The sequence below is a fragment of the Aphanomyces invadans genome (assembly GCF_000520115.1).
Source record: "Aphanomyces invadans strain NJM9701 unplaced genomic scaffold supercont1.10, whole genome shotgun sequence".
NCBI lineage: Eukaryota > Oomycota > Saprolegniomycetes > Saprolegniales > Verrucalvaceae > Aphanomyces > Aphanomyces invadans.
In genome coordinates, this window is record NW_008580155.1 from 1,511,838 (window position 1) to 1,522,286 (window position 10,449).

The window sequence follows — 10,449 nt, forward strand, 5'->3', positions numbered from 1 at the left end:
CGCTGAGCTCATCCCTTAATCCCGTGCTTGTGACAATCACGAGGATGACACACTGTTCTTACTAAATGTAGTCATGTGGCACAGGGCGTAACGGGGTTCTAATTTTGGAGAACGATATCAACTTGCGTCAATGTCACCATGAACTTTCATGACTCCGTCGGGTGCGGCGTCGAGGTGTTTTGCGATTCTACGAAGGCTTGGCATCAAGGGAAGATCGTCGAATACGATGCTCAAGTTGGCTACCGCGTGGTTTACAACGATGGCAACGAACAATGGGAAGACCTGTCTGACACGGAAAGAGTTCATCTGGTCCCAACAATAGAGGTTTTGCCATCGGCACGACCGGTGGATCAAAGTGCGCCGAACGTGGATGGCAACAACGCTCCTGAAAACAAATGCATGATGAATCCACCCCCCGAATTGGAGGAAAACAATTTGTGTGTCGATGTTGACGTCGTTGACACCAATGCTGAAGGAACGGATTTGCCCGTGCTGGGGGAAGTTACCGCCAACGATCTCGCGAATGACCACGAGGAAATTCCAGACGTATGCGGTGGCGTCGCATCAGGTTCGACTAGCGATACTCCTCACAGTCTCGTTGGATCGGCTGAAGATAAGATGCCGTCGACGGCAACTCTGCATAATGATCAATGCACCGTGGCCACCACAATAAAGCGGTAAGTACTCTTACCAACGCATGACCGAAAACACGTCCAAGACGAGCCTAGACTTACACATGCTAGCGCTACTGATGATACCTATGGCCCAGTTCAAACGCCAACACAAACACAGTTTGCAGAACGAGATGCACAAGAACTCATTCCAAGCACTCAACTCAGCAAACCATCCGATCAACTAGGCAAAGCGCGATTGCAATTCCCTCCATTTCTTGAGTGGGATGGTCAAGCTTCGAGACTCAGCGGTCGCATTTGGCACTGTCGCACCGAGCAGGAGGTTACATGGCGTGTATTTGTCAAGATATACATTGTGCCTCCCGGCCCAGGAAGCATCCAGTTGCGCTGCAAAGGGGCCATCCACACTACCCGCACGCACGAATGTGCAAACGGAGGCCCGTGGTTCGATTCCGAATGGACGTATTTATTCACAGGTGCGTCCATCCATCGTCACGTTGTTCACGTACGGTGGGTACTAGATGAACCTGTAAATCTCGACATCGAAGTTCTGTACGCAGTTTATCACGCCGAATCGACGACGAACAACATCTTTCTCGGACAGATTTTGATCTCTCTCCGTGACTTGGTTGGAAGGGAAAACCAAAGCGTTTACGACAACGAGTATTCGCTCAAATCTCGACAGGGCAAGTGTGTCGCCGGGGTGTACTTTCACCTCGAGCATCAATTTCTCGTCACGAGCTTTGTAACGAGCACACACGAACCAACCAAAGTCGATTCGAAGGCCAATCTTCCAGTTGCTGTACAACTGGCTCACGACAAGCCACGATTGAAGCCGATTGTGAAGGAAAGGCAGAGAGAAATTGCTCGAAAGGCAACCACAACGACCAGACCAAAGTCTTCGTCATCCGCGCCGTCTAGGAAGCACAAGCAATCGCTTCAAACGCAAGAAAAAATCTACAAAACGGCCCGTCGGATGAAGACAACGTCGCAAGCAGGGAACGGCAAACGATCAACGTACAAGACGCAAGTGCAGTTGGTCGAAGATATCGCCGAGCTGCAATCAAGTGTAGCTCAAGCGGAAGCCCAGGTGATGAAACTGAGGATGACATTGTCTCGCTTGGAAATCAGCCAAGGCAAACTCCGGACGACGGCTGAGTGTTTAAAACGTTCCATTGCCAGAAGTTCACCGCTCACGGTTGGAACCAAATCGAACAACGACTCACAAGGATCGACGGTAGCACCATGCTCGAGACGCACTTCAGAATCGTCCGATTACTTGGAAAGTTTGGCGACCGTGTTTAGCGATGCCGAGAGAACGCGAGAACAGTACGTTCCTGGGCGAAGTGGGGCTTCATGGTCTCAGGTCCGCCAATTGTAGGCTCCTGGCAAGCATAGCAGCGCTCAGTCGCGAAGAATCTGTCACTGACATGGCTCTTCGGGATGCAATGGACGATTTGCAGCGAGGTCACGAGCGGCTCCAGGTGGTCAGAGGAAACAGCGGTGCAGAAAGAGATGACGATCGTTTCTTCAGCCAACGGTTTAACGTTCTGATGGGATTGAGGGTCGACGTGACCACTCTGGAGGAACAAAAGGCAATGAATGAATCCAAGGCATCGCACAGCTGTCACGGCGGGAATGCATTGACAGAAGTGGAGGAGAAAGTATTGTCCCGACGCAAGAAAGAGGAACACCTCCAGCAAGAGATCGCCCTCCATCGCTCGCAATATGAAGAAATCGTTCAAAGCAATGTCGTCAACAATATGAAGCGACAAGTCAAGGATTTGCAGTGGATTCTGTTGCTGACCAAACGACCATGATGCGAATATTCAAGTGGAGATGCGATTGACAAGACTGCAGGTTGGGTTTTCAATGTGAGACTGATCATTCTAATTACCACGTTCCTGCGCCCCCCCCTCTTCTCCAAGTGCAGGCACATGCGGAATGCAAACGCCAGTAGTCAAGTGCGTTTCTCCTTGCACTTGGCGAACTGGCCCGTCGAACTTGGTACGCCAAATCCACTTGCGCGCCAACGACTCGCGATGAGGCGGTAGATCCGTCAGAGTCCAGGTGCCGTTGTTGACCAGAGTGAGTCGTACTCGTCTTGGGTCGTCCTTTCGTCTGCCCCTCGATTCAACAAACGTTTTTATGGTGCGACACTCATTCATAGCAACGCTCATTAAGATGATTTTGATTGGTTGGAAGCACACATATGAGGGAATAACGCGATTTGATTGGACACATTCACGTTGGTGGCATGTTGGTGGCGATGTTTCAAATCGACTCGACGGAAATGGTAGCAATCGTGGACGTCGGCGAAATTCCTCTGCACGACAAGCACATCCCGACGGCAAACCTGTCAAAGGACAAAACTATCGGACCATTGGTCACGTTGCGCCATGCGAATGTAAACATTCAAGCGCTTCAGGACCGCTTGCGTTTGTTGGAAGAAACGATGGGAATATGGGATCCCGCGCATCAAGTGGGCAACGTTCCAATTCGACGTGCTGGCCACGACGCGTGGGGAATCGACAAGATCATGCTGGTCTTTTGTGACGACTACATGAAGAATGTGTACGAATTCCCTTGGCTGGAAAAATGGATCGATGTGTTGCAGCCATTCTTCGACCTTCTCCAGGTCCCTTTGACTCGGGTGAGGACTACAATGGCCCCTGACGTCTAACCCAGCCCCCAGGTGGTGCGCTGCCTCCTCGCTCGTATGCCGGCAGATTCGGATATCCCTGTTCACAATGATACCGGCTACTGGGTCGACAAATGTCATCGCATTCACTTGGTTTGTAGAAGGCCATTGTGAAGTAGCATCTCATGGATGTGCTGTAGCCTGTCTTCACCGATCCCGCAGTGGACTTTCGAGTACATCGACATCTTCTATTTGACCATGGGACATATAGCATCCGTAGGTGGGCCGGGAAGAAAAATCCATGGTTGCGTACGACTTTGCCGAGGGACACATTTACGAGTTGAACAATGCATCCAAGCACAAAGTACAGTTCATCCGTGCCCATGAGGTCCCTTGACTCAGTGAATGCAGGTGCACAACTACTGGTCGCAACCTCGCGTGCATTTGATATTTGACTACGTTGACGCCACGTTTCCAATCTCGTCGATTCCTCGTGTCAAGCTGACGCCGGGCATGGTACTTCACCAGACACGTCGAAGCGTTGACGCGTCGACTCTCTATGGAACGCGTGTGCCGCCTTCGTTCATCATCATCGGGGCCCAGAAGGCAGGAACAACTTCGTTGTACGACTACATAACGCAGCACGACTTGGTCGTCCCTTCGATCCGAAAGGTAACATTGTCATGCCATGAATACCTTTCGATCACTTGACAATTAGGAAACGCATTACTTTGATTGGCGCTGGGACTCGTCACTTCCTCCTATCGACGGACCGGATGGAGTGACGAAGCACAAGGCGATGTACCATCGTTTCTTTCGAACTGACGTCTTGCTACCGAATCCCTCGATCCAAACTGGCGAAGCAACCCCAAGCTACATGCTCGGAGGGTCCGTTGTCATCCAGCGATTCAAAGCGTTGGTATCGGCCGAGACAAAAATCCTCGTCATCCTGCGAAACCCAGTGGATCGAGCGTTCTCACATTACAATATGACCGCAGACACGGAAGGCAACGCTGAGCAGCTCAAGAACCGGTGAGAGACCACTTGTTGAATAATGGGTTACATGGATCGGCGACTAGTGGTCATGCCGCACTGGACGGTCGAACGTTTGAAGAGGTATGTACGAGTCAGATTGTGGTCACGATCGTTGATGTGTTATATTAGATTGTCTCAAGCGAAATCGCCGAAATCGAAGCGCTGGGTATTCATCCCGAGATGAGTTTCGACGAATTTGACGAAGTCTACTTGAAAAGTCGAGTAAACTACCGCCATGGGGGACACTCATTTGTTGGACGCGGTATGTACCAGCGTATTTGACGTGGCAAATTGAGGATTTGCTGTAGGTCTGTACGCGTTGCAGTTGGCAGGATGGTACCAAGCGTTTCCTTCGTCACACATCCACGTGGTCAACATGGACGACATGAAGACTTCCGTTGGGTTGCATGTACCATCTCCACACGTGGTGGGATGGGTTTTTGACATGGACATCCCTTAGGACGTGATGAACTCAGTCTATTCGTTCCTTGACCTACCGCCGTATACCATTCAAGACTCAAGTGCCAAGAATACTCGTCTGTACGCCCAAATGAGCCCTGAAACGAGAGAGCGCCTCGAATTATTCTACGCTCCGTTCAATGTCAAACTCAAGGCGCTTCTGGGGGAGAAGTCTAATTTTTCGTGGGCGGTTTGACGCCGTAGGTCGTCGCTTACAGTAGCTCGCAGCACAGTTTAGGAGGTGGCGGATTATATTAATGTGCTTCATGCTGCTATCAATGTGATGTAATTTTCCGGGTTTTATACTGAAGTGGCGATTCGTTTGTCGGCACTTGTTACCGTCAACATCGGCCACCGATATCTCTCCTCGGCAATTTCACATAACGTTATTGTGGTTCATCAAATATCAAAATAACGGCACGTTCAAGGACTTTCACAAGAACCAAGCTAACGTTACATCGATTTGAACATTTCTGACGCGCGGGTTGAATTTTCGAAGGTGGTATTGATGCACAGAGGTTGTCGAAAATATTTAGACTTGCATAAAGTGTTAATAATGAATTGACCGTCAGATTTTGGAACTGCAAATATTGTATTTCAGAGGGTTGTTAGTTATTCAGAGGCAATTGTTACAGTATCGCAGCACTAACTTCCATAAAATTCGACTAGTCAATGTAGTCGCCGTACTTCCTGGCCTGAGGGTAGAACCAGTTCCTGTTTGACATCAAGGATCCTTTCTAACCGGGCACATGCAGAGGAAGGAGTTGGTAATACGACGAATGAATTGGCAGGGTGTTTTGCTATCTGAATGAATATATTAAAACGACTTTTAGATAGGCCGCTGAAACCTTTGAAAGGCCGACTTCAATTTCAATGAAAATCTTGACATGCATTCGGGCATCAATACCGTAGAACTGTTACACCCCCCTCACTCAAAACTACTGTAAACTCTCTAATTGTAGACGCTCTCTTCAATAAACGACCCCCTTTATACAACTACCTCTGTAAATCAATACCTTTAATAAATATAACCAAACAAGTATATAATATATACAAAGTGAAACATTGATTTTAATCTTGGTTCATCATGGCAAGATCATCAAACTCTTCAAGCAAATCGTCGAAGTCTGGCTCTTCGGACTCTTCTACATCATCCGACATAAGTCCTTCGAGTTCAATGCGGACATTCTCTCCCATCGTCGGGTGTTTAGAGACGAGCAGCTCGTCATTTGTACCAAGGAAGCACTTCACAAAACTCTTCAAGACAATATCACTTGAAATCGCCTTCCATGAGTGAATCAGCCACTTTGCAACAACATCATTTGATGGTGGTCTTGGCCGCCCACCTCTTGTGTAGTTAAAATCACCACTCGATTTCCACTCGTCAATATTTTAGGCTATTTTGTCTTTCAATGGCTTAAACCAGCTGACGTCAGCCGGTTGCGAATACGCCGTAGTGCCGCCAGGTATGACTGCATAGAAAAATCCCTTTTGCTGAAGATACGCCTTCACTTCTTTGCTCACATGAGATCTTGCAGCATCAAACACGAGAAGAATTTCGCCAGTATTGACAAAGCCGAACGTGTATTCGAGGTAGCAGATGAATATGGACGAGTTCAACCACGACTTCGGGGCACCACAAACAGACACCAAGCCTCCATTGCGAATCAGCAATTCTTTCTCCTTGACCATGAGCAAGGGCTTCAAATTTCGACCTGTTGCGCTCGCGCAAAATACCGCTGACACACGCATTTTGTCAAAACCCATTGATACAATCGGTACATCGCGCGAGCCCACCAAATCGACGGTTGTTTGACGGGAGTGATCGAAAAAGATGGCTGTCTCGTCAAGGTTGTAAATGTTGTCGGGTACAATCTTGTAAGTTTCGATCAATTGGCGCACATGTTGAACAAAATTGGCGCAGCGTGAGACGATTTCATGGTCTTCGAGCACTGGTTTTCTTGTGCTACGCCTCAGCGTGAGGTCATAGCGATCCAAGAATTTTTCAAGCCACCCGTCGGAAAATGTCAAGGAGATAATTTCGTCCAATTCGTCGGCGATGTCTTTTGCCCAGGACTTTATGAGCTTCCTGGTAACACGGGCTCGTAACGATCGTTCGAATATAATTCTCGAAGAGGATTTCATCGAGCTCTTCACATGTCACTCGTCTGCCACTTCCAGTCAATCGGCATCGCGACGGCTTTGAGCAAGCAAGATCGTGCTTCATCCATTGGCGAATGTTGCTTGGTTGCATCTTGTACTTCTTTGCAACGGAATGTATTGATGAAAGCTTGGCCTCTTCAATGATCTTGAGCTTCGTCGCTACGGACACCTTCTTCATTTGGATGGCACTCCTTTTTCGAATACAACCTTGTATTATTCTATATCCGATATATAAATATATAGAGGAATCTAATTGTGGATCCCCCCATAAGGGTCTATTATTACAATAGACCCGGGTATACAGTTGGAGAGTTCACAGTAAACCAAATGGGGTCGTGTTATGGAGTAGTTGTGATGGACCTGGGTGATTTGATGGATTCGGCCATCAGCATTGCCGTAATATCGGAGGGAATATCGAACCCGGAAGGCAAGCATAAGGCGGACGAGATCTCCACCGGTGGCGAGGAGGGCTAAATTTTTCTTGCTGACTTGATCGACGAAGAAGAGGCGGAAGTGCCTGAGCCGTTCGAGGCGGTGCAGGTCGCCTGGAGTTGGAAGAGCGATCGCCCGATGCGACGCTTGTCAACGCACCAAGGCCGCTGCTTCTTCTACGGCGCCTCTTTACTCTTTGCCGATTCCGACGATATTGGATATCTTTCAGCATAGACTTTGTGTTTGACCTCTCGCGTGACCCTCGTGGCAACATAGGTGTCATGGTTTGTGTCGACTGGGCGTCCCAATACTTCGTGGCCGTCTCAGTCAAGGAATCTGTCAGCGGCATCGACGCTGCCCGCCTTTTTATCAGATACTTTGTCGATTTGGCCTCTCGCGGTCCATCGTATCGGACAGCGACCCACACCCGCATCACGTCTCACTTCTGGTCGGCTCTGCTTGAGCTCTATGGTACCGAATTCGCCATGCCTGACCACCCAGAGTCCGATGGCCAGATTGAGCGTGCGAACCGCGCACTCGAGGACATTTTGCGTGCGTAGTAATTGTATGTAGAGATTGCTACTGTTGTTTGATTGGACAAAACTAGCCATTTCCGACAACGACGGCAATAAATTTCATGACGAAATTTAATTACTGTGAAACTCAATTGCTATGAAACGCAATTACTCTGAGAGAGCACCACGAATTGACTTCCCAAATGAACGATGGGTCAATAAAGTGGAATTCCTTCCCGCGCTGTCGTCACGCGCTTAATAATGACCAGGCGCTTGGTCATGGTGTTCTCCTTGTTCTTCAGCCACACACTCCTTTGCTCCAATCGATTCCATTTGCGTTGCCCCGATCGTCATGCGCTATCACGATAGCGCCATATTGAACGAGCCAATCATGAATGAGTGCTGTGGATTCATTAAATCATTGATTGCGGTGAGATATTTTGTGAATTATATTAATAGGTCCAAAATTCTTTACCACAACAAATTTTCGCAGACACCTAACCATCATTCCATACTGTAGTCCCAATCCCAATAGAAAGAGTCTTACGTTCTATGAGAAAATCAAGGCGGAAGAACCGCCTTATCAACTGGCAAAGACTGGGGATTCAGGGAATCAAACCTAGGGCACAGCGGTGATACCTTGCGCTACTAACGGCCTGGCCACAGAGGATCCCCTAAAAAGGTTGCTGACAATGAATCTGCGTATAGAAAATCCAAGACTTTGACTCATGTAATTTGTACGTGTATCATATCATGTTGTTTCGTCGTGTTCAAAAATATAAAATGCCCATTGGCTAAAATATTGGAATTTTGCTCGACTGTTCAGAATGCCTTGTCCATATTAATTCCAAAAGTATGAACGAGCACCGCAGGGAAAATTTTTCCGTCGTTACCTGTACGCTTCTACCCCCGTCGTCTTTGTGTACAATTCGTCCGTCCAGACCTTCACTGTCTATTATTCTATTCATTTACAGCACCCTCGCAGCCCTCAGCTACTGGGCAGTTCCTTTTCAGGGGGGAGACTTCCTGTCGCTCCTCCGGCAATCGAAGCTATCACCGCAAACCTCGCTTCCATCGCAAATTTGTGGTACAACAGATCAGGACAACCACGTGGTTGCTCAACAACGACAGGCAACGCAATCCGACCCGCCATGGTTGCTCCTACTCGGAGATATTTTCTGTCAGCAATCTCGTCCTCCTCCACAAATCGGCCTTCCTTGGACACGCCTTTCGCGTGCGCACCGCTGGGCCCAGCGCGAACGCCAAGCTACGTTCCACTTGGCACGGCCATATTGCCGATCTCGATGTCATGAGTTCGACTCCTACAAACTCAAGCTCCCCAACGAATGGAATGTGCACCCGACTTTCTACGTCGGTAAACTTAAACGTTATCATGCCCCTACACCTGCGTTTCAACGATGTCAACCTCCGTCGGCGGCGCGTTCTCCGTTCCCGCGACTCCTTCTACCCCTCCATTTGGTCGTCGTCTTCCACCAGCAGCTGTTCCTCGACTGAAGGTGACGGAGTCACAATGAGTACCGCCACGTGACGCTCTTCCAGGCATTCCTTCCAATGCCTCTGCCCGCAACCTGGCGCGCTCAGGACGAAACACTGGTAGTACCGGTCGATGAACCTGCACAGGGACCGCCGCTGGCAGTTTCGCCTTCGCTTCCCCGTACCCGTGGACGCGATCCAGCACGGTCGGCCACTGTCTAAGGTCGGGTCGCCCTGTCTGCCGCCGCTTCTTCGACGGATTCTGCGTCCGTTCCGTTAGTAGGGGAGACGCTACCTGCACCCCTCCTTGCGGAGTCAATGGCACCCCCCCCCCATTGTCGTTGCTTGACCGCCCTACGGGTAGTCCAGTCAAGACGTACGACAGCTTGCCATTGCAGACGGTTCATCTACGAAAAGGAAGTCGAAGTTGAAAACTACTCAACATTACCTCGCGCTCATGACGCGTTCCTAAACGAACTGTGATCTGCACGACAAGTTCGGCGGGCTAACGCCCGTACACAAACATGCTGATGTACACCAGCAAGGTCTCGCCTTCGCACAGATCGCCGTGCCCACCTCGAGCACCAAACTTGGAACACCTTCGTGCACGCGGTCCTTGTAGCATGTAAAACCTCGCCTATCAATAATTACCAACTTCATCGTGACCACAGCGCTCAACATCCACAAGACGTGGCGCTCGAAGTCATCATGTGTTCACCCAAATTCCGCCAAATACACGGGGACGCGCCGACGACATTCACGCTTTCGCGTCGTTCACAAAAGCGAACCTTGCTCCACCGGCGCTGTCTATTCCGTACACTTCGCCAACATCGTCCACAAATCGAACTCTTCCATCCGCACTCCCTAGTGTCCATCGAAGGTCCAGAAATGCACCCGCAGCTTCCATCGTCGCGGGATTCTAAAACTTCCAAGGCGATGTCGCTACACTGGCAATTTCCGTGTTGTTCGTTCGCGCTGCTGCTTCTGCTTCAAACAATCAATGGTGCTCCTGTTGAGCAGCCCGCTCCTCTACCTCGTCATCGTCACATATTTCGTCATCCGCATCGTCATCTGCATC

At 49.5% G+C, this 10,449-nt stretch overlaps 2 protein-coding genes across 3 annotated transcripts; both read left to right on the forward strand.

Moving 5' to 3' along the window:
• H310_06153 lies at nt 1-2,685 on the forward strand. 2 transcript variants are annotated; one of them, XM_008871104.1, is made up of 4 exons: nt 1-677; nt 729-1,108; nt 1,154-1,961; nt 2,014-2,685. In XM_008871104.1, exons 1-4 carry the CDS (start codon nt 139-141, stop codon nt 2,450-2,452), a joined length of 2,166 nt encoding a protein of 721 aa, XP_008869326.1. In that variant the 5' UTR covers nt 1-138; the 3' UTR covers nt 2,453-2,685. The 2 variants fall into 2 exon arrangements, with proteins under 2 accessions (XP_008869326.1, XP_008869327.1); XM_008871105.1 differs by having other exon boundaries at nt 744-1,108.
• A 204-nt stretch (nt 2,686-2,889) lies between these two features.
• H310_06154 (hypothetical protein) lies at nt 2,890-5,064 on the forward strand (the record flags this gene model as incomplete). Its single annotated transcript, XM_008871106.1, has 10 exons — nt 2,890-3,285; nt 3,328-3,426; nt 3,474-3,506; nt 3,554-3,637; nt 3,685-3,945; nt 3,992-4,305; nt 4,353-4,389; nt 4,438-4,570; nt 4,617-4,717; nt 4,769-5,064. 10 exons carry the CDS (start codon nt 2,890-2,892, stop codon nt 4,961-4,963), a joined length of 1,653 nt encoding a protein of 550 aa, XP_008869328.1. The 3' UTR covers nt 4,964-5,064.
• Nucleotides 5,065-10,449: the final 5,385 nt, after the last annotated feature.